General features: G+C 39.8%; 1 protein-coding gene across 1 annotated transcript in view; it reads right to left on the bottom strand.

Moving 5' to 3' along the window:
* LOC149463689 (uncharacterized) overlaps positions 1-5,387 on the bottom strand; it is a 144,871-nt gene extending 139,484 nt beyond the window's left edge. Inside the window, exons 1-3 of the mRNA XM_089675332.1 lie at positions 5,362-5,387; positions 4,914-5,072; positions 1,848-2,043 (exon numbers count right to left, since the gene is read on the bottom strand). Of these exons, the coding sequence (XP_089531458.1) occupies positions 1,848-2,043; positions 4,914-5,072; positions 5,362-5,387 (381 nt within the window). The remainder of the gene's footprint in view (positions 1-1,847; positions 2,044-4,913; positions 5,073-5,361) is intronic.
* Positions 5,388-24,212: the final 18,825 nt, after the last annotated feature.

Consider the following 24,212-nt stretch of genomic DNA (forward strand, 5'->3'; position numbering starts at 1 on the left):
ACAGAAGAGAGCTCTGTGTTGTAGACAACACAGAGCTGTGACCACTGACAATTGATCTTACTGTTTATTTATTCCCTGCAAAGCAAGGAAAAAAACCAACAAGAACGTCTAGTAAAGGCAGCACGTATTACACACATTACACATTGCTAGGCACACAGTTAAACACTTGATCACCAGTATATGTTAACCCCTTCCCAACCAGTGTCATTAGTACAGTGACAGTGTATAGTATTAGCACTGATCACTGTATTAGTGTCACTATTGATGTAAGTTAGTGTACTCCCCTCAGCCAGCATCAGCTAGTGTCAGATTGCCGGCCACACTATTACAGTCCCACTATAAGTTGCTGACCACCTTCATTACTAGTAAAGTTAAATAAATAAAAATTCAGTATATATACACCATAGTTTATAGACACTATAACTTTCATGCAAACCAAATAATATAGTTATTGAGATTTTTTTTACCAAAGACATGTAGCAGAATAAATTTTGGTCTAAATTCATGAAGAAATGTGATTTTTTTTTTAAATTTTATTGGATATATTTTATAACAGAAGTTAAAAAATATTGTTTTTTTTCCCCCAAAATTTTCCTTATATTTTTTCGGTTATATGATAGAAACTAAAAAACCCAATGGTGATCAAATAAAAAAAAGGAAAGCTCTATTTGTGTGAAAAAAATAATATAAAATTTCATTTGGGTACAGTATTGCATGACCACGCAATTGTTAAAGTAGCACAGTGCTGGATAACAAAAAATGGCCTGGTCATGAGGGAGGTAAAGCCTTCCGTAGGGTAAGTGGTTAAAGCCCAACTGAACTCTCATATTTTATAGCTATGATGCAGTCAGGCTGCATGCACAGTAATAAAAATGACTTGCAGCACTAGGAGAGTCAGATTACTATTATCACCTACAAGCAGAAGTCCAAATCTGACAGGGCCGCCTGAACTCTGCTCTAATCAACAGCTCTGCTCAGGTAGTCAGAGTGATGTTGGTTAAAGCATTATACAGTGTGGGGTGTCGGACTGCAGGAGAGATGGTGTGTGAGAGCAGTGGCCCAACTCTCCTATGTGATAGCAGCAGAGGGTTCTTAACTTTTGTTTCAGTACTTAACTCAGCCTTTTTCAACCAGGACTCCTAGGATTCCTCCAGAGGTGGTTAGGGGTTCTTTGAGCAATGAACAATTTCTGCATCTCAAATAAGTAACCACTGAAGACAATGATCTATAAGAGGGGAATCATCCCAATGACTACAAATGTAAGAAGCATTATTCCCATTTACCATCACACTAATGTACCATGAGCTGTAGATATGGTAATCATTGGCAGATTTTCCCCTGACACCAGAAAGTTATTTCAAGGGTTCCTCCATGTTAAAGAGGTTGAGAAAGATTGACTTAGCTGATAAAAGAAAAAATAAAAATTGGACATTTATGAATGTAATACATTAAGAGGGATCAATGGGGCTCTAAGAGTCCAAAAGTGTTTTTCTTTGTAATATAAAACAAGCTGATGTGTTTTGGGATCTTCCCAATGCCCTGTTCATCAGAGCTTGGTGACTGATGAAAGAGATAAATTAAGAAGACTCTTAATGGTTAGAAACAACTTATTGTAGACAATGTTACTAATGGATTGGAAACAGACTACAGCAGATTGTAGCAGCTTCTTTCAAAGCCGTATAGCAGCAGGCAATGACCCACGTTGCACCAAACTGTATGTCGCACTAAAAAATAAATAGTACATATCCAATATTTGCTATATAGGCCATTTATATTAGATGGTCATATCTTTCTTAATTACCTATTTTCAAGAGTGAATACATTTAGTTCATGCCATTCCTAATTACCTTAAAGGGGACTTCATATGGCTCAATAAGCCCCCCAAGCATCAGTATCCCATCCGTCCTGACCCCAAGTCCAAAGAAGTTTGACCATGGTAACGTTTCCACCAGCTTACAGTCCACATGAAGTGCAACGCCTTTGGCAGAGATTGCAAGGGCTAGACGGTGCCATCTTCCATCGGTCAGAGAGGAAACTGGAAACCTGTTTAGATAGAAGATCAGGAGTGAACCTAGCTGCCTGATGTATTTTTTAACCACACAGCAATGTGAAAGCAGTATTAAACCCAAAACCAAAAATGTTATATATTGCAACTTACCAATCATTAGATGTGGTGGCTGCATCCGTTTTCTTTTTTTTTCCTTTTTCACCTGGTGATTTGGTCAGTAACACACCTCCTATATTAGAGTATCCCCACTCAGGATGAAGGAGCAGAGGGGCACCTTTGGACAGCGGCATTGTCAGTCTGGGGTGAGGGGAGTGTTAGATGTACCAGCAGATTTAAATACACTAACACACTGAAGCCAAATTCCAGCTGATACTTCTATAAGCAGTTACAGCAAACTTTTTTTTTATCCTTTTGGGATAAAGGTTTTACATGAATAAATAAAAGCTGATCATTGTAAGCACCCCAATCAGTGTTAAATGGTTTGTCCCATCCCTTTTACTGGTATATCTGCAGAAGAGCTTGTTCTTTGAAAAACAACATACTTACTGGCAGGATCACCAGGTAAATATAAGAAAAAAAAACCCAAAAAAGAAAACTACTGAAGCTGTCACATCTAAGAATTGGTAAGCTGCAATATAATAAATGTTTAATTTTAGGTTTAGTACTGCTTGAAGGATCCAAAAAAGCCCAAGCCAAGGCCAAACAAGACAGGTAGGTAGCTGACTTTACATTCTTAACCATTAACTGTTCTTAAATATAGCATATGGTATAAGATGACAAAAATGAAATACACCACAAAAGAACAAAAGTCCACCAAATAAGCAACTAATTGGTTTGAACTTTTGTCCTTTTATGGTGTACTTAATTTTTATCATCCTATCCTATTCAATATCCTAGTCAATTATATATCCATTTCTAGGTATCCATGTCCACAGTGAGATGGCCCCTTCAGTACACAAAATTATCTTACCTATACCCTTCTTGTGAAAGAAGAATTCTGAAGGTTCATTTCATCTACCGTATTCAGCTTTACACCCTTAGTGAGTATATAGTGCTCACTGCCCACCACCCCTTTTGCAGATCTGCCTTGCAAAAGAACAGGAAGCCTCCAGTTCAGCAGAACTGGAGGCTTCCTGCACACAAACCACTTCATACTCTCATGGCAGAAAACAGAAAATGTAGTATACATACAAATAAAGAGAGATATATAGAGAGGACACACACACAGATATATAGAAAGACAAAAATAGAGAGCAAGCCATACACACACAGAAAGAGGGAGACCTACAGAGATAGACAGAGACAAGCACACTCAAATTAAAGTAGAGGGACCAAAAAAAATGTGGCAGAAACCAGCTGGAGTACAGGCTTCCAAAAGTGGTGTATGAGAATATGGAGTTCACATTTCTATACCATGCTTCTTCTGTTTTCCAACTTGCTACTCAACTTTATTACATCCTACACTGACAGGTCAGTAATCCTATTATTTTATTTATAGGTGGAGAATATTGGGCTGAGTCAGTCCCTGGCTTCTTATATGTTTCAAATATTCGTCACTGCCATAATTCCCAACTCTTCTTTTTTTCCACCTGATATAGGAAGAGAAGGAGCACACATGGTATATTGTGACCAGTTCATGAAACTGGAAATCCCTGTCTCTGAAACCGCCCAGTGAGAGGGGAAAAATGTGCGTTAGACGGAGCTTCCGATTTCCGGCGATGTGACGCCCTGTCCGGTGAAATGCACGCAAGCAGCAGTGCTCCGAAGCTGTTCCTATTGCCCAGCAAGTTGAAGCGCATTGTTTATGATACATTGTAAGTGTAATACTTTTAATCAATCTTATAATAAAAGCAGTATTAAGCTATGGGGAACTCCTCTCTCCTTTTGATTTCCTTAAGACAGTAGGATATGTTGAGTGCATGACCTGAAGTAAAGGAAAGGAGGGAGATACCATTATCCACCACCAGACAAAGCGTTGTTTGACCCTGTTGTGTGAGCAAAGGGTCCATCAAGTAATCACATTTATATCACCATGGACTGAAAGTTTATTTCGACACTTTGGACATTGTTTATATATTTTTGATACTTTGGATGATGTCTGTTTTTGTATACTGTTGAGCTCTGTTTAAAAATTTTTTTTTTGAGAAATAGTGGTATCCACCTGATAGACACAAGAAACAGTCACGTTGTCAGGGCCAAGATCTGAACCCACAACTACTGCTGTGTCCAGCAGTAGCTCTCCTTGCTGAGCCACCTGAGATGCTAGACAGTGCCCTGTCTGAACCTTTGGATAATCTTGCCTTGTACCTTGCTTCTTGTGAACAGTGAACGCCTTGCTACTGACATGAACTTCCTATTAAAGCCATGCATTTGCACTGTTTGCCAGACTGTTGTGCTCTCTCCAGCCAATATCTTGCTCCTTTGCATACCTGCAGCTGTCCTTATCTCCACTACCACTCGTTACCTACCTTTGTCTTGTTCCTCGACTACTCTTCCACTTAATCCCAACCTGTACCCACTTGTTGCTGACCTTTGGCTTGTTTATGGACTATGCTTCTTGATCTCTACCTGCTAAATCTTCTACTGGACCTTGCTTACCTCCTGATGGGGTGATCCCGAGGACCGAACCTGGTACTAACACGCAGCAAAACCCAGCTTCACCATCAGGAGCTCTGGTGAATACCATTTAGTTCTTGGACCCATACCTCGGGTAAGCCTGCACATTCGCTAGGATGACCTGCTTGTACACTTATCCAGCTGGTCAATGAGAGCCTCTCTATGGCTATAGCTACTGATCTCCAAACCTGACCCCTGACTGTGACACGTTTTTGATGAAGTGAACCTTCAAAGTAGACAGGCCTTCACAGATGAGTTTCAAATGATAACAGTGTAAGTGAAGTCTTACTCATAGTGTCCCCAGCGGCTGGAGAGGAAACTCAAGGCATTGGGGTTAATCCGGATCTGGAAGAGAATCTCTCCAAGTAGACTCAAGATGGTGATGAGACTTGTGTCTTCCTGAAGAGGAGATTGCAGCTTGATCAACACAGAAAGATTGTCTGCAAAGCTACGGATAGGAATAAAACATAAGACAAGGTTAACAGAACTATAAAAGAATCAATAATAAAAGAACAGTGTGCAATATACAATACAGAAACTAATCTAAATTCATTCAAGGTGGTTATGCTTTGAGTCAATTTATAAATTAATTTGTTAAGGACCCATTCACACACACGTGATAATCCACGTTTTTCCATGCATTAACATGAATTGCGTTAAGGCTGCCCATTTAAAAGAATGGTCTGGCAATGCAACAAAAAGTCTGTATGTGCTCTATTTTTTGCAACGCAGCATACCACAGCACACAGTAGTGCATTACCATGCATTGTGGTAGCTGGGGTACCATTGAAATTGAATGGCACCACAATACCCAGATACATGTAACATACATTAATGTGCATTACCATAAAGCAACAGGGCAAATAGGCTCTAATAGAAATAACTTTTGATTTTGTTTTTTTAATTTTATGTAGTTTTGTTATGTACCTGTCACCAAATGCCGCTCTGGTGGAAATGCTGAGAGTGGAGTATTGCCCCAAACGAAGAGAGAGACAGGAATCTTCTGAAGTAAGGGAGATGTTAACAAGCTCAGCTGCATGTAAGGTGAGGTGTTCCAGAACGTTAATCTCATCTGTAAAGATACAGAAAAATCATCCCTGACATTACAATCTTTGACTTTAAATTTTTCATTGCTCCTATTTCACCAGCAGGTGGTATTAGAACACCACATGCCTAGAAATATCTGTAATTGTAGACTATTTTAAGGTGTGATGGTTATACCATCGTCTCACAAACTGGTAACACACTGCTAAAATTAATAAATTGGCAAAATGCACCATACACAGTCCAGTAATTCACAGAAGCCAATCATAATTAATCTTTAATTGATCTAAATTACAGTTATTAAGAATTGTTCATAATCAATCACTGCACTTTGAAACATAAGGCACACAAATACCAAAACATTCAACAATGATAACTACAATAAAACACAAGTAAAATCAGTGGTGAAAAATGGCCAGATTAGTACATCAATAAGTCATCAAAGTGATGTACCTAAATACTTGCGGCATGAGTCTATTTCTTAGTAAGATGTTGACATAGTTTAAAACTTTCCCATTTTTTCAAAACTTTTAAAAAGCTACTTCTTTGTTTTTCAATTTCACCAGGCTATGGATTGCAAATTTATAGATACCTTAACAAATGTCTAATATCTACATAAAAACTAGTGAATAATGAAGTTGTGAACCAGAACACTCTGCTACAAGCCCCAAAATATTAATTAAAAAGACCCTGGCATCAGACCATTCATTTCTACAACAATTTTCTCATAAAATAAATGTGTATTTAATGTATTTTAGTCATTTTAACTAACTGTAAAATCCTCTTATGTGTAGACATTCTACAGCCCAGAGACTGCTGCTGGGCGCCACCATCTTAATACTGATGTTTGTAGCCCCAGCAGACTCAAAACTGGTAATCAAGTGCTACTCTATAGTATCCCACTTCATTCTTCCCCAGCAGCTACATTGCATAAGTACTCCTTCACAAGGTCAAATTGGCCATGATGTGGTAAATATATTGTGGATATCTGTGGCCAGGAGCCCAGGTGTTTAGCGGAAGGCCAGGAAGCCTGTACAGGTCAATGACAGGCTGACAGGAGTCACAGCTGTCTGCCACTGTAACAGGGGCGGACTGACAACTCATGGGGCCCCCGGGCAATAGGGGATCATGGGGCCCCTGTGTCCTTGCCCAAACTCAAAAAAGCCTATGATAAAGGTACCAGGCGCATCTCATAGGGCCCCCTACTGACCCTGGGCCCTCGGGCAGTGCCCGAATTTACAAATGGTCAGTCCGCCCCTGCACTGTAAGCATGTACTGTATCTGCACACTGAGCAATTATATACAGTTAGGGACAGATGGCCATCCCTGGACACAGAGAGATTGTGTCCAGGGTTGATCAACTGTCCTTAGCAGCTTGTAACCACTTGATGTGCAGATATATGTTTAGAGGTTGAGAGGGGACTGTGCTAGGAAATTGACTGGTCATATTTTGCTGGCAAGCTCATAAGCAGATTTCAAGTCAATAAAAAATTGTTTCTGATAAGAAAGAAAGCTGAAAATAAGCATTTAAAATACTTGACCCTTTAATGCTTTTTCTTGCAATTTTGTAAGTCAGTGACAACGTCTCCTTCTTAACTAAACTTTCACATTCTTGTATCAGAATCTTCTGATACAAACATGCTGAATGGCATTACACAAGTTAATCCATGACCTCTGTCTACAGTCTGAGAACAAACATTTCCGGTGAAGAAACTACACATCCCTGGGTCCCTCAGTCTAGTGCACTGCAGGTGAGAGCTAAACAGTTATTAGGTCTAACACAGACACAAACAAACAGAGCAATGCAGTTGGAAAAGATGTTTTTGATCACTTTAGAACTTCCACATCTGTGCTGCAACATAGAGAAAATAGCAAGGCATGCACTGGATGCTGTGTGACCCAAAACAAGAAGTTGCCTGTCCCTAGGGACAAGCTAAGTGAATGAATACATAGACATAAGGGAGTCGATTAGCCAGAACACTACAAATTGCAGCCAAAACATGTGCGCACATTTTTACAAGGTAAGGCAATATAACCACACTTATTCCTAGTTAAATCAGCAAAAACATTTGAAAGTGTACAATAACTTTAGGAGGAAATGATGGAATGATAGAGCAGACTAAAAGATCAGACCACCCAAAACTTATCACCTGGGGACTCTGGTGAAATCTCTGCACCAAGTTCCTGGTCTGCACACCTGTTGAAGCTATTGTGAGAAGCTCCCACTTTTACTGTTGGATTTTTATTTATTTTATATTATGGAGAATGTAACAGGAGGCGCTGGAACACACAAAGGTGGGTAGGAACACCAAAAATTCCCCAATGACAGTAACTTACTGCTAAAGTATCCAAGACATAAAAGAAAGGGAGTTGCTCAACTCATCTGGTTCTACCTATAGCTAAGATATTACATTTGGGTGAACTAGCCTTTTATTAAACATTTACAAAGCAGATGTGAAAAATTACTTCTCTAGTCATCGTTACAGCCCAAAATAAATGTGCATATAACTAGTGCTTACGCCTATGGCTAAGGTCTAGCAGATGTGCTATTAGTAAAGAATGGACTGATTGGTCTGAAATATTTGCCAAAATGCCATATTAATGATTCCCTCTTTTGACCACCTGTCAAGCCCTCTGGTCAGCAAGCAGAATTTGATGGTGATCCTGCTTTTACTGTTTGGCAGATAGTGCAGGGAATTATGTGGAAGCCATATTTGAAAATAATAAAGGATAGAACATCTATGCTGCGGATATGTATATCTACGAAGGAAAACTCCTCACCAAATTGCTGACACAGCACATTTGCCGTGACTTACCAATTGCTATCTGTCACAAAGCAATGTGGGTAATTTACTAAAACTGGAGAGTGCAAAATCTGGTGCAGTTGTGGTTGTCAATCAGCCTAAAACTTCAGCTTGTTAAATTAGGCTTTGACGAAAAAAAACTGGAAGCTGATTGATTTCTATGCAGAGCTGCACCAGATTTTGCACTCTACCATTTAGTAAACCAACCCCAGTGGGTCTGTCTCAAGATGGCAGCTGTCATTCACTGACTCACAGCAAATCAGCATAGTTGAATGTCCACTGGCCAGGAATATGTACTCCTTATTTGCTGCATCCCTGGTGACAATCCTTTCAGCCAGAAGCAATATTGCTAAATTTTGCTCCAAAATAAAATGCAGAAGGACAGATGAATAGTTTGGCATTCTACATTGCATTTAAACCCTTGGCAGCCCATTTTATTAGTTTGCAAAAGCATTAATCTTCTGGAACGTTTTGTCCCTTTAATCATTGTTACAAAATAATTACATATAATTTATTTTTGAAATGACATTAAAGCCACAAGATAACTAGATCTGAGGAATCACTGCCACTCATCAAGGGCTGTTAAGAGATTACGAAGACTCTGAACGGACTTATGTCACCGCCATTTCGGCCGTCACATTTTACTAACATCTCACTTTGTGACAGTATGTTTTTCAGGAAAGTCTTTAAAGATTCCCCAGGTGATTCAGCTGAGAGGTGGTGGTGATATGTTGATATAATTATAGTGATGAGCCACAGCTGAGCAAAAGACTGCCTACTGGAAAGGGTTGACAGCTGCTTGATCTGGTTGTGCTTAGATGGACTGGGTGCCTATCTCATGTCTACAGAATGCGTTAGATGACCACTGCCTGACCACTTTCAGGGGACAAATTGTTCGGATAGGTAAAAAAAGTTGTCCCAATAGCTAATGTTTCCTGCTTAAAGCACAACTGAAGGAATAAGGCAGCACCAGCTGTATCTTACACATTGGGGTTGTTTTAGTAAAACTGGACAGTGTAACATCTGGTGCAGCTCTGCATAGAAACCAATCAGCTTCCATTTTTTTTTTGTCAAAGTGTAATTGAACAAGCTGAAGTTAGAAGCTGAGCTACCATGCACAGCTACACCAGATATTGCACTCTCCAGTTTTATTAAATCAACCCCATTATGGCAGATTTTCCTCTGGGTTTGCCCTCCTCCAGTTCTGGTGGGTCTATGCTCTATTTTACTGCTGTCATCTTTTCCTCCATTTTTTTGCATACTATATTTTATCCTTTGGTCACTGAGCAACCACTAAAGATGTAATCCTTGTGCATGTGAATTGGATTCAGGGAATTCCTGCACCTTGCACCATTCTCTGAATGTTCCAGATGCTTGGAATAAGTAAAAAAAATGTACACTGAATTTTATAGTTCTGGATACAATAGAGAAAAGTTAAAAATTACTGCCAGGGTTCTACGTTTGTCTTCTTACTGGTGAGATTTCTCTTCGTTTCCTATCCCTGTGAAGCCTGTTCAAGAAATGGAAGAGGTGGCTTTCACCAAGACAAGAAGGCACGAAGTTCTAACTCCTATCTACTCTATTAAAAGGTGTTTTTGTCTATTTCCCCAAATGAGAAAGTTCCCATATATTAAAAATGAACTCCAGCCTTATCGTCAGTCTTGCACCGTTGTACATACTGGATATGATTAATAGAGAATCTCAGATGTTCTTTTTTATCAGTAGCTCCACAATGGGTTGTTTGTCTGGAAGCCAGGATTATATGGTCAATCCGTGTGCAATTGATTCTGTTTTGTCTGCTCTTTTTCCAGTAAAAATCTATAATCTGCTTGGTGCCTGTATAAATATCTCACTGCATATTTGTCCTGACAGTGGAGAGGCCACAGGCAAGATGTTCCCAGCATGCACCACTGGACGTCAATCACCCTGAAAGATGTTTAGTGTGAGCCCAGCTGCGCAGCAGAGACACCTGTACATGAGGAGGAGAGCAAAGCACTTGGAGGTCAAAGGCAGGAGCTGAACTCGGCTAATCGAATGAGAAAAAGGCAGTAAATCATAACCTGGATTAAGGGTAGTAAGGAGGGTTTTACTGCAGGATTCTTTACATTTGCTGAATGCTATCTATAGTTACTGCATACTTTTTTTTTTCTTTTCCTTATGTCGTCAGTTTACCTCCAGGTTTCATAGTTTATCAGACTAACACCATTTGGCCTTAAGTCACACTTAGCTATTGGAAAGATCTAAATTACCTTTCCCATGCTTCCCCACCAACCTGTTTCCCTGCTGAACCCTCCATAAATACCTGTTGTCTGGGGGAGCATATGGTTCACTTAATATACACTATATTGCCAAAAGTATTGAGACACCCCTCCAAATCAATGGATTCAGGTGTTCCAATCACCTCCATGGCCACAGGTGTATAAAATCAAGCACTTAGGCATACAGACTGCTTCTACAAACATTTGAGAAATAATGAATCGCTCTCAGAAGCTCAGTGAATTCAAGCGTGGTACCGTGATAAATTTCCAGCTGTGCAATAAGTTGGCTCCCGTTGCTGTCAATCACAGGAGGAGACTGTAGGGGCTGGGCCAAGCCACCCTCTGTGTGTGAATGGACAATGTCCATTCACAGGAGCGTGGCTCGAGAGTGAGCCTGCTTGAGTGCTCCCATAGCAAGAGGCTTGCTATTGGGGGTGCTTGGCTGGGGGGAGGAGCCAGGACTCCTGGCAGTGGACCCAAAAAAAAGAGGATGAGGAGCATGTTATACTTACCTGTTCTATGCAATGGTTTTGCCCAGAGCAGGTAAGTATAACACGTTTGTTACTTTTTTAAATTACAACATTTTGAATAACTTTAAACCCTCCTGTCCTTTACAGCCAAGGAAGCTCCCATCATAGCCTCTGTCTGATCTTCAGTTGCCATGGTTCTGCACATGGGATCAGTTATGACACCAGTCATTTCATGGCTTAATAGTTTGGCTGAGGGCACAAGCAACTGTGACATTTATCATTCACAGCATGCCTTGAATGCAACTGTTTTTGGAACCTGTTAAATTGCTGGGCTTAGTTCTGCTTTATGTCTGATTGCACAATCTCCTCAACAAGAAAAGCTTGGTCTAGCTATTTTGTTGTATGCTAATACACAAGCACATTTACATTCAATTTGCATTATTAATGAGGTGATTAGTGCAGAAAGCACTCCTTATCTTTAAAGAACTGTTGATGGATGTGTGCGGACTGCATGTTCAGAAATACAGGCGTGCCTCGGTTAACATAATTTTCAGTTTACAAATGAAAATCCATTGAAAATAATGCCTCGGTTTACAAATTTTTTTCACAATACGAACGGATGAATTGGTTTAAAATGCATTTACAAATTTTTTTTTTTAATCATGTCCCTGTACAGTATGCCTTTAACCACTTCCTGTCCGGACACTTTTACCCCCTTCCTGTCCAGGGTAATTTTCAGCTTTCAGCGCTATCACACTTTGAATGACAATTGCGCGGTCATGCAATATTGTACCCATATGAATTTTTTACCATTTTTTTGAGACAGATAAAGCTTTATTTTGGTGGTATTTATTCACCACTGGGATTTTTATTTTTTTTACTATGTAAATGAAAAAATGTCCAAAAATTTTGAAAAAAAGTGTTTTTTTGACCAAAATTTATTCCATTATTTTTTTAGTAAAAAAAAAAAAATCCAAATTAGTTTCTAACCAAAAATTATAATTTTTAAACCTTTTTTTTTCCATTTTTATTTTTTATATTATTATTTTTTATTTATTTATTTCTTTTTACATACTGTCACCCTAGCAGTACAGTGTCACCATGGTGACACTGTACTACTTGTGGGGGGTGATGAAGATTTTTTTTTTTTTTTACACTGATTGCTTTTACATCCATATAGGATGTAAAAGCAATCATTTCTCTTTCTCTCTGTCTGCATTCTTGCAGTCATTGAGAAGTACTGAGTGAGCTGTGATTGGTCACAGCTTGTCACATGGTACAAGGCTGTTGTGAATAGCCTTGTACCATGTGACCTCTGTGATCATTCACAGATTTCACAAGTGACATCTTGCTTACTACTTTGCATGTGATCACTGATTGGCCAATCAGTGATCACATGATCACTGATTGGCCAATCAGTGATCACATGATCACTGATTGGCCAATCAGTGATCACATGATCGGGACCTCGTACAGAGGTCCCGTCCGACGATCGGTGTTTCACTGTGTCCGGAGGACACAGCGGGCACTGGATCGCGGTACTGCGCGCTCCCAGGGAGAGCGCACAGCTAGAAAAGGCGGGTGCCATTTATGAACGGCAACCCGCCCCTGGGCTGCCACTGCCCTGCCGTTTATAAACAGCAGGCGGACGGCAAGTGGTTAAAGTGCACTTTATAAAGAGTTTTGAACAGATAACACTTTTTTTTACTTTTTTATGACCTCTGGAACGGATTAATTGGTTCTCAATGCATTTACAAATTAATTTTAAATCATATCCCTGTACAGTATTTATGCCTTTAAAGTGCACTTTATAAAGTGTTTTGAACACATAAAAGACTTTTTTTTTATTTTTTTCTGACCTCCAGAACAGATTAATTGGTTTTCAATGCATTCCTATGGGAAACCCTGTTTCGGTTTATGAATTTTTCGCAATACGAAAAGTCCTGCAGAACGCATTAAATTCATAAACTGAGGTACGCTTGTATAGCAAAACTCTCGGGTAAATATACAGCTAATACTGGGCAAATATTGAGGGCCATAGTATTAGCAAATCAATTAAAAATATGTACTTGTTTGCATTGTTTATAACAGAAGGCTGTTTTTATTTATTATGACTCATATGGAAATTGGATTACATTCTATTAGTCATGTGGAAATCCAGAAAATTCCATTTGTTTTTCTCACAGCTGTATATGTTGTTACGCGGCATATTCAATCCCTATGTTAGACACAGTTAATGACACAAACTATGTCAGCCCCATCACCTGTTTCTAAATTACACGGCAATGAAAAAGTCTTCAAACCCAGGGCTAATTAGAAAATAATTATCCTGGACTACTATTGATAGATTTGTCAAACTTGGAAGAATGCAGACAAGGTCTTGGGACAGCATTCTCTGGATACCACACCAGAACATTCAAATATTTTCAACAAGAAAAACAAATCAAATAAATATAGTTCTGGCCGAAATTCCATGTGAGAGAGACGGCAACCACACTCCCACGTTGATGTTGTTACATTTCAGCTCAATAATGTTATTTTTACGGCTTCTGCTGGAGAAACTCACAATTACTGACAGTGGGATCTGACTCTGCAGGTCACTGTAGCAGATAAAGAATTGCTACAGGTATTTAAAAGACAACTCCACACAAAGCAGAAAATTTGGTTTTTGGTTTGTAAAAGGTGTGTTGAATTGCCTGTTAACTGTTTATATCCCTCCAAGATTCTGGCAGTGACAACTCCTAGTATGTCACTAAGCTGAATATAGTTGTCATGCTCCTCCTACATCTCCAATTATTTCAAAGAAGAATTCAGCAGAAGAAAACTGACTTATCTGGCAGGCCCAAACCAAAAAAGGATAGAAGGGGTCATGTTGGAGGATGTCTCCAACCAGCGTCCATGTGACAATCTTAATAACAATATCCTCCATGCTACCACACTCAGAAAAACATGTAAATATATCAAATTAAATTGCCAAAAAATGTGTAACAATATATGAAATTAAATAGCCAAATAAAAATTGTGTTGCAGCTTTACTGTCATGTGTTCCCACATCAAACAAATATTTAACTTATATAAGTGCAACACAGCCTCATATTATTTTTTTCAATTAACTCATACATCTTACTAAGTGTCTACTTATGCATGCATGTGAAAAAAAGTACACAAAGTTCTGTGCTCATCCGTTTATAAATAAAGTATATAAACAATACAAGTCTTCTATGTACTGATTCATTTCTCTTAATTGTTGCTGCTCCAATTCATTAAATTCCACTTCTGCCAATCCTCATCACCAGTGCAGTGATCCTCCACCATCCACTCAAGCCACTTACCTCTAGGTTATACCCACTGAAAAGTTAGGTCAAAATGCGCCTGGCCTTTTAAATCAGGCTTCCATACACCAGATGTATCAATCCTCCCCAAGGTATATACCACCAAATCACCTCCAGTAGTCACCAGCAATCTCAGCTCCTCTGCTGCTAGTTTCAGCAAGGTCTCCTCTCTACTTCCTCCCAATTCCTAGTTACCCCTAGGGAGTTGGGAGGAAGTAGAGAGGAGACATGGTGTTGGGCACCATGCGAGCCAGTTGTGAATGTTCTAACAACCGCTGACGTCATTGGATGATAAGGAGGACGTCAGGCACAAGTCAATTTGTTTGACCCCCTCCGCCTCTCTCTGTCAGCACTGGGTTCATATTAACCACATGGGGTATAAATTAGGGAGAAAAATCCTGTCAGTACCAGAGTGCAAAAGTGTATTTGCTTTGTAAAAACAAATCACCTGTAATTCTGGGTGTCCTACGTGTGGATGCTGCTGCATTATGTAAAACTATTGGTTTAGTTTTAGCCCCTTTCACACAGGGCCAATCAGCACTGTCCAGATAGAGGGTCAGGGGTTAAGCAGGCACATAGGACAGTTAGAGCAGAATGAAAACTCCTTCTACAAACTTTAACAAGTGCTCTGCTGGACACTGATAGAAGTTACAAGACTGTTATATACTGTTGATGAGAAAAGGTATTTAGTAGGGATGCACTGATACCACTTTTTTAGCAACGAGTTTGAGTACAGATGCTTCTTTTAAAGTACTCACCGATAACAATTACTGATTGAGGAGGTGTGGAGGCACTGCAGCTGGAGTGGATTTAAAGTGTGCTGGCACTTGCACGAAGCTATCACTTATCACATATTGCATGGTTTTGAGAACACCAAATATTTGTGATTTATGGACTTATAAGTGTTTGGTTTATAGTTTTTTTTGAGTACGAATAAGGACACTTTAACACAAGTTTATTTATTGGATATTCTGTGTATTTATCACCAATTTAGGTCATCAAGGTGACCCTTACACCAGTGTTGTTCACTTTTATTTGTGTTATCACATTTATAGCACTATTTCAATATATTATATTATATATTTTATGTTTAGTTATTTGTATTAGTTAGGTCTGCACCATTTACTATATTACTTTTTATTTGGTTGATTGGTTATCACTATAGGGTGTTGGCCGCTATTAAGTAGGGTTTATTTCCATATCAGCACAGGAGGATTTTTTCAGTTTTTTCTTACTGATACCTTTTGCTGACAATTAGGGAGATCATGATGAAGAGGAGAAGGAGCAGTGAGGGGGGTGCAGAGGTCAGGATGGGAGTGGGGTGTGGGTGTTTAACCAGTATTCAGCTGGGCACTGATAGAAGTCACATAACTGCTATGTACTGCTGATGAGAAAAGGCATTTAGCAATTTATATTGACTAAAATAATTTAATTTCCATGTTCTGTGTACTGTGGGAGACCAGATATAATGAATGCAGGGTCCTGGGTTTAGTAACACTTTAAAGCCCAAGGTCACCTGTAACCTATTCAATAGACATCTTTCTTTTACTCTTTATTTTCCCATATTGTGTGTCTTTCCTCTGTGGAGTCCAGCCCCCCCCCCCCCACACTTTTTAAATTTTGCTAGTTTTGGCACCCATTACTGTATGTATGGAAGCCTAATGTGTACAGATATAATGGTAGGTGGAATGAACCTAACTTTCAGCCATGTGCAATGATATCCCTAGGACAGAGGCAGCACCTACAGTAAAAGCAGTAAAAGTCTAAGCCCAGATGGCCCAAGAATCACAGAATATTGTGAACAAAATATATGCAAATAACAAGATCAAGGTCTGGAGCTGTATTAAAATATATATTGACATGCAATGTATTATTTTGTCTCCATCTGGTTTGGGTTTTTTTTTGGGGGGGGGGGGATTTGGAGAATTATGTTATGTGTCCCATAATGATATATTGACTTTCACAAACAAGAAACACAAATGTCAACAGCAGCTGTACATTTCTTCTTGGGTACACAAACCTCTAAAGAGCTGTTGATCATGGCATGGTGTATGTGCAGAGGCACTTGGAAGAATTACACATTGATAATACATGTCTACTCTTCAGCAGTTCATCCTGACCCCTGCGGTCTATCCGGCACTTGGCATTGGGGTCCTGACCACGACACAGATGTCGGTTGTTGACAACCGCATGTGACGATCACAGCTGCTTTTCTACCAGGGACATGACTAATTATCATGAGCTCAGCGGGCCGTACAGAAGATGAACAAGACATATGGGACAGGTTTCCAAGGAAGGTTTGAATACTGAACCGTCATACAAAGCAAAAACATGAAAAGCCTCCTCTGTGCTCCTCCCTGATTTAGTTTCACTTTGTTATTGTGGCCTGACTTTCCCTATCAACTTTCCCATCTGCCATCCCCCTGCCCATTATAAGAGCTCTCATTGCCCACATAGGCAGTGTCATGAGTCAGTATAATTTTTCTTAGTAAACCTATCCATGAATCATAGGGAATGTTATGGCCCTGTAACAGATAACATGTATAATGTGTTATAAGATTTATTATAATAAGAAAATAAAACATGTCTGGATAATCATGGTTGCACTAGCCATCTTGCAGTTAATACAAGGCAGCACCTTTCCATGTAAGCGTAAGTATAGGTTCACTTTAAATAAAATTTACTGCTAACCTTAATGTAATAACCAAAATCATATTACCACACCAAATAGAGTGGTTAGCACTTCCATCTAGCAGCACTAGGGTTGTTGGTTCAAATCCCAACCACAGCACTACCTGCCTGGAGTTTGCATGTTCTCCCTGTGCCTGTGTGGGTTTTCTCCCACACTCCAAAGACATGCTGATAGGTCAATTGGCTCCTGTCTATAGGTCAATTGGCCCTAGTATGTGTATGTATGAACCTTAAAGGACTTTAGATTGTACGCCCCTTAAAGGTAAGGGACTGATGTGAATGTACAATATATGTAAAGCACTGCATAAATTGATGGTGTTATATAAGCACCTGTAATAAATAAAGAAATAAAATTATTGTGCTTTGCCCAGCCTAACAAAATCCTTAATTAGTCAGAGGATGTAGGAAAATCTTCACGTGAACTGGTCCCAATCTTTTTACACTCCTAAAGAGAAGACAAAGGAAGCTTCTTGAATTCCAGTCAATGACTTTGCCTGGACTGAAAGTATGTCACTGTTCTGTTTCAGGCAGGAGACGCTTTTCCTCAGTCTACTTTCCTCCAGTGATACTTAGGCTTGTACATTGTAGCTTTGCAGCATGTCACAAGGTGAGAAGGGACAGAATGGGTTAATGTTTGTCAGACATGCCTCATAGAAAATACATTGGGTGTTTGCTTTCCAAAAGGTGGTCATTTTGTGCACGTTTCCATTATTCTGGTGCTCCAGGCCCTTCAAAAGTGTGATAGATAGTCAGGAGATTAGATGTGTCAGTTATTTGTAATTTATGATCCTTGCAAGCCCAAGGTGCTTCTTGGATTTTGGGCCCATCTATGTGACTAGGCTGTAAAAAAGTCTGACACATGTGGTATCCCCTTACTCAGGAGAAACTGCAGAATGTGTTTTGGGTTGTAATTGCCTATGCCATTTTTGAGACATAACTTGTTAAAATGACAATTTTGTACAGAAAAACTAATTTTATTTTATTTTTTTATTTTTCAAAGAAAAAAGAAATTCCAATTTAAAAAAAATCACTATGCCTCTTACTAAATCCCTCTAGATGTCTACTTTCCATAAAAGGGTCATTTGCCAGGTATTTCTACTTGTCCTGGCATTATAGCACCTCAGTAGATTGGGATTGATCAATTTTCATATATATGTACAATAGCTTGTAGACTCTATAGCTTTCATACAGACTAAATAATATACATTGATTTGGGTTATTTTTACCAAAGAAATTTAGCAGATTAAATGTTGGCTTAAATTTACGAAGAACGATTATTTATTTGCAAAATTTTATAACAGAAACTAAGAAAATGCATTTTTTTTAAAAATGTTTGGTCTTTTTTCGTTTATATAGTAAAAAGTAAAAAAAAAACAAAAACCCGTGGTGACTAAATACCACCAAAAAAAAGCTCTATTTATCTACAAAAATGATAAAAATTTTGTTTGGGTACAGTGTTGCATGACTGGTATAATTGTCGTTCAAAGTGCGACAGGGCTGAAAACGGAAAGCTGTCCTTGGCAGCAAGGGGATGAAAGTGTTTGCTATTGACGTGGTTAAACATAGCCAAGAACTGCACTCTTAGAATTTACATGACTGTGTCATGGCAGATCTCATTCCAGAAAGTGGTGGCCAGCCTTGGATGGTGGCTGAACAAAGATAGCTCCATTCTACTGGAAGAAAAAAACAGATTAGGGGATTGTGCCCTTAGTAATAATTACCTGGAAGTGTTATACTCATAAATGACTTAACATGCATGCACTTAAGATGAAACATTTCATCTGGTGTTATGTCTACTAAGCAAAAGGACTGAAAACACCATGGCAGTTACTCAGCCCAACACTACATCATCTGACCTGTATCATGTACAACAGATAAATCTTTTTTGATGTGATGAGTTGGCCTCTGACACATTAATACAAGATGATGGATTCTGCGATAATTAATCATACGATTTTCCTTTGCTACATGAATGGGTCTCCAATTCTCACCAAAGGCTACAAAGAGATAAAAACCTACAGATAAGTCGTCCCTTGCAACAGAAACCTGCCCTCCAGTCCCAGCCTGAAGAATGGAAATATTTACTAATAACCACAAAAATTAGCCACATTCCACCAGTAAACCTCAGGATTTTATAGCCATCTCCACGGACCTATCTGTTCTGGCTCACAGACCTATCTAGAAGGCTGAAAAGGGAGATGTTTGCCTTTTCACTTTATGCTTAAAGAGGCCATGATTATTTTAAATACAAAATACATACTGATGGTTAAACAATACATTTAAGTCTTCGGTCACACCAAATCCAACTTTGAAATTGTGCGATTTCAAAGTCAGATGTCACTGCAACTTGGAACACAACTGTGCAAATTCTTGCATGGATGTCTATACAAGTCGCACCTGAACTTTCAAAAAGTAGGGCATGAAGTACTTTCAAAATCGGTGCGACTCAGAATCACACCGATATGACCGCTTCCTCTGTGGACAATAGGGTGTGACCAGGGGTGGACTGACAACTCATGGGGCCCCCGGGCAATAGGGGATCATGGGGCCCCTGTGTCCTTGCCCAAACTCAAAAAAGCCTATGAAAAAGGTACCAGGGGCATCTCATGGGGCCCCCTACTGACCCCTGGCCCTCGGGCAGTGCCCGAGTTTCCAAATGGTCAGTCCGCCCCTGGGTGTGACTTGTCATGCAATTTGAAACTTTCAAATCACATGACAAGTCACACCGGTGTGACCGGGGACTAAGAAGATATGACCTACTCTGGCACTCAACCAATGCCTCTGATTGACCACTGCCTTGAGAGTCATATATTCTTCTCTTCTGTATGGCCCTTAATAAGAGCTGTTGAAAAATAGTAGAGTGTGTTCCCTGGTCTTACCCCTGGCCTCTGAGGTTCCCAAGAATAGACATCGCAGAGTACACAATTTTTTTAAACAATATCAAAGCCCTCTCCTGATGTGGTGTGAAAAGCTTGTTGGCTGCTAAGGATAATACACAGGCTAGATAACAGGGAAGCATAAAGATGTTTAGAGTGTTACTAAATCCAGGAACCAGCATTCACTATATCTGGTCTCCCACAGTACACAGAACATAGAAGTGCAATTATTTTAGTAAATATAAACTGCTAAATACTAGGGTTGCACCGATACCAGGCATTTGCATGAGTATTGGTACTCGTGCAAATGCACCAATACCTGAAAGTGATACCTTCGGGTTGGGTTCTTTCAGCTGTCAGCGGGATTCCCCAGCTGACAGCTGAAATGTGAAAAAAAGAATGCTGAGCAGTGTGAACTATGCAAGGCTCAGTGTGCTATTATCAGAGTGAGTCCACTGGCAGCTTCACTCCCCCCCCCACCAGTAAGCTGCCTGGCCGATCGCCGCCAACACCTTGTATCCACACAGGTCAGAAAGCCATGCCCTCCTTGCACAAAGGAGCAGATATCGGTCCTGCTGATGGTTTAAGGACTTTCTACGGCCCTGTCCAGCTCTCCTAGAGTAACTGCCTGTCTCCTGGAATCTCCTCTGTGCTGGGAGACACAGCAAACCTTCTGGCGATAGCACGCATTGATGTGCCAACATGGAGGAGTTGGACTGCCTGTGCAACCTCTGTAGGGTCCAGGTATCGCATCATGCTACCAGTAGTGATACTGACCCTAGCCAAATGGTGAAAACTGGTGAAAAACAGACAGAAAAGATGAGTAGGGAAAAAAAATGTCAGTGGCCTCCACCATTCCTGTTTTGGCAGTCATCTCATTGTCGCCCATCTAGTGCACCTGTTGTTAATTTCATTAACACCAAAGCACCTGAAACTGATTAACAACTCCCTCTACTACGTAACTGACCAGATCAATATCTCAGGAGTTTAAATGACTTGATGCTATACTCTGATCACAAAGTGTTCCTTTAATTTTATATATATATATATATATATATATATATATATATATATATATATATATATATATATGAGGCTGACGGCCTTTGGTGGACATTTCCTTGTTCTGTGTGAGCTAAGGAATGGGAGTCTTCCATTCTGGGATTTGCTGTGCTGCCATAGAGAATTCTCATTTCTCTCCCTCTCTCTCTATTCCCTCTGTTTCTCTATCTTTGTTCCCCCACTCTCCCCACTCTCGTTTCCCCCCTTTCTCTTTCTCACTATCCTCTTGCTCTCTCTCATCACTTTGTCTCTCCCCCCCTACACTCACACCCAACTCTCACCTTGCTCCTCCTCCTCTTCATCATGATCGCCCTGATTGTCTGCAAAAGGTATCAGTAATAAGTATTGGCGAGTACTTAAAAAAAAAGTTGCTAAAAAAAGTTGTATTGGTGCATCCCTACTAAATACCTTTTCTCATCATTAGTATATAGCAGTCTTGTAACTTCTATCAGTCTCCAGCAGAGCACTGGTTAAAGCTTGTAGGAGGAGTTTTCATTCTCCCCTGATTGTCCTATGAGACTACAGGACCCCTGATCCTCTGTCTGGACAGATCTGGTTGTCCATCTGCTGATCAAATGCACTCTCCCAAGAAAAAAAAACTCTGTAGCAATATACACAATAAACTGAGCATGTGCAACTTGCCCCCAAGGCTCTGTTCTATCAGCAGATGGATTGGATACAGTAGAAGAAGGAGAGGATCAGATAAAACAGGATCAAACATCCTTTTTACACAATACAGATGATTAACCCCTTAGGTTCCACAGTGAGTATAACAAGCATGCTTTACTGCATATACAGACTGATTTTACTGTTGTGGGTTTAGTAACATTTTAACCAAAGCAAGCACTAATTAATGCCTGCTAGTACCACTATAGTACATCAGATCTTCTAAGTATGTGAAGAGCCTACTGCCTGGCACTGACCCAACTTCCTGAGCTCACAGATCTTTACCCTATAACGCAGCCCAAGTACAGTGTGTACAGGTGGACCATTGTTGGTCATGATATGCCTATTTACATTTGTCATTTGTGAGTATACATCTACTATTTTTTATGATTAAAATTTTTATTAAGGTAATGCGCAAGGCTTGTGCACCCCTTTTCTTATTTTCTAGATCAGATTGTTCTCCATCCTTAGACTTGTTTATTCATGTAGTATAAACATAGCCCCCATTCTAGTGTGCACTGGTAGATCTGAGTGACTTCCAGCCCCAGATTAATGTAATCAAAAAGATCAAAAGCACCTCTAAGTTTGGACAAGGGTGCCCAGATGGATAAAAATGGTCTCCAGCCTTGGAAAATGTGCATTGGTGGATTAAAGTGGTCTCTAGACACAGACTAGTGCACACTGGTGGATGAAAATGGCCACCAGACTTTAGACTAGCGTGTACAAGTACATAAAAAAAGCCATCAATCTCAGAAGTGTGACCAAGAAGATCTAAATAGCAGGACTCAAGGGAGCACGTTCAAGAGTCTCACAATCATTAGCAGTCTATGAGGATTGTGACCAGGTAGATCTAAATGCCTGCCAGTCATATATTGGTGCGACCTGGAGATTCACATTGGCCAAAAGCCTCAAATGATCATGAACAGTTATATCACAATGGCTGCGAGTCTTACACTAGGGAGACTAGAAGGATCAGAATGAGTCTCAGTGAATTAAGATCAATAGGGTCACAAGCTCAGGAGTGGGATACAGATGATCATGATCATCAGAACAAAAATGGTCAAGTGTGACCAAATAGATTAGAGTAGAGGAAATTTAGACTGTGGTAATTCAGTTTATTTTCCCTCATATGGACAGTAAAACAGATGTCTATGGTTTATTCTGGGAGGGAAACAGTGACTTTCTGTATATTTCCATTAAACACATGTGACATATGTGAATGAAAAAGTGTGTAAGACCATTTGTGGTAGTTACTGGCTTACTGCAAAAATCAAAAGCAGATTTCTCTATCAACACAACCATGGTAACTGCTTTCAAATTTGTACAATTCAAATATAGGTGGGTGTGGGTCTGGTTATGTGTGTTGGCAGCAAAACTTACTGACTTTTTATCAACCGTTTCAATCTAACAAGAAATTGACTGAAGGTGTACAGCGGGATTACTGACTGAGCAGGAAAGTATCTCCCCTGAGGATTTACACATTATCAACAAAATCTTTAACTCTGATCTGCTGAACTTTGCACACATTACTTTGAAAGTTATAAATGCCTTGTTTAGCATTTAGGGATAACCTAGATTAATTGAAGTGTAAACCAGTGGCTCTTGGTGTACAGTTGAAAAAGTGGCTGTACATTTAGGATGTATCTGTGCTATAAACTAGCAGTTCTGGTGTACAGTTGAATAAATAGCTCTATATATCTATATCTATATTTATTCCAGCTATATAATATTGGTTAAAGGGACTGGGACTGGGTGTTCAGTTGTCTTGGCATTGCTGAGGTTGTACACTGACAGTGTGGACAGGCATGTAAGCAACTTTAAAGCAGAACTGTAGGCAGCACAGTTGGGTAGATTTATTAAAATGGGTGCAATCAGAATCTGGTGCAGCTGTACATGGTAGCCAATCAGCTTCTAACTTCAGCTTGTTCAATTCAATCAGTTCGCAAGAGAACCTGGAAGCTGATTTGTATGCAGAGATGCAACAGATTTACATTGGCCCTAGTATGTACACTATATTGCAAAAAGTATTGGGACACCTGCCTTTACACACACATGTACTTTAATGGCATCCCATTCTTAGGCCATAGGGTTCAGTATTGAGTTGGCCCACCCTTTGCAGCTATAACAACTTCAACTTTTCTGGGAAGGCTGTCCACAAGGTCTGTCCAAAAGTGTGTCTATGGGAATGTTTGACCATTCTTCCAGAAGTGCATTTGTGAGGTCATGCACTGATGTTGGGCTAGAAGGCCTGGCTGGTAGTTTCCACTCTAATTAATCCCAAAGGTGTTCTATTGGGTTGATGTTAGGACTCTGTGCAGACCAGCTAAGTTCCTCCACCCCAAAGTTGCTCATCCATGTCTTTATGGACCTTGCTTTGTGCATGTT

This window comes from Staurois parvus, unplaced genomic scaffold (genome assembly GCF_062004578.1).
Source record: "Staurois parvus isolate SC_StPar_1 unplaced genomic scaffold, SC_StPar_1.0 ptg000154l, whole genome shotgun sequence".
In the NCBI taxonomy this organism is placed as follows: domain Eukaryota; kingdom Metazoa; phylum Chordata; class Amphibia; order Anura; family Ranidae; genus Staurois; species Staurois parvus.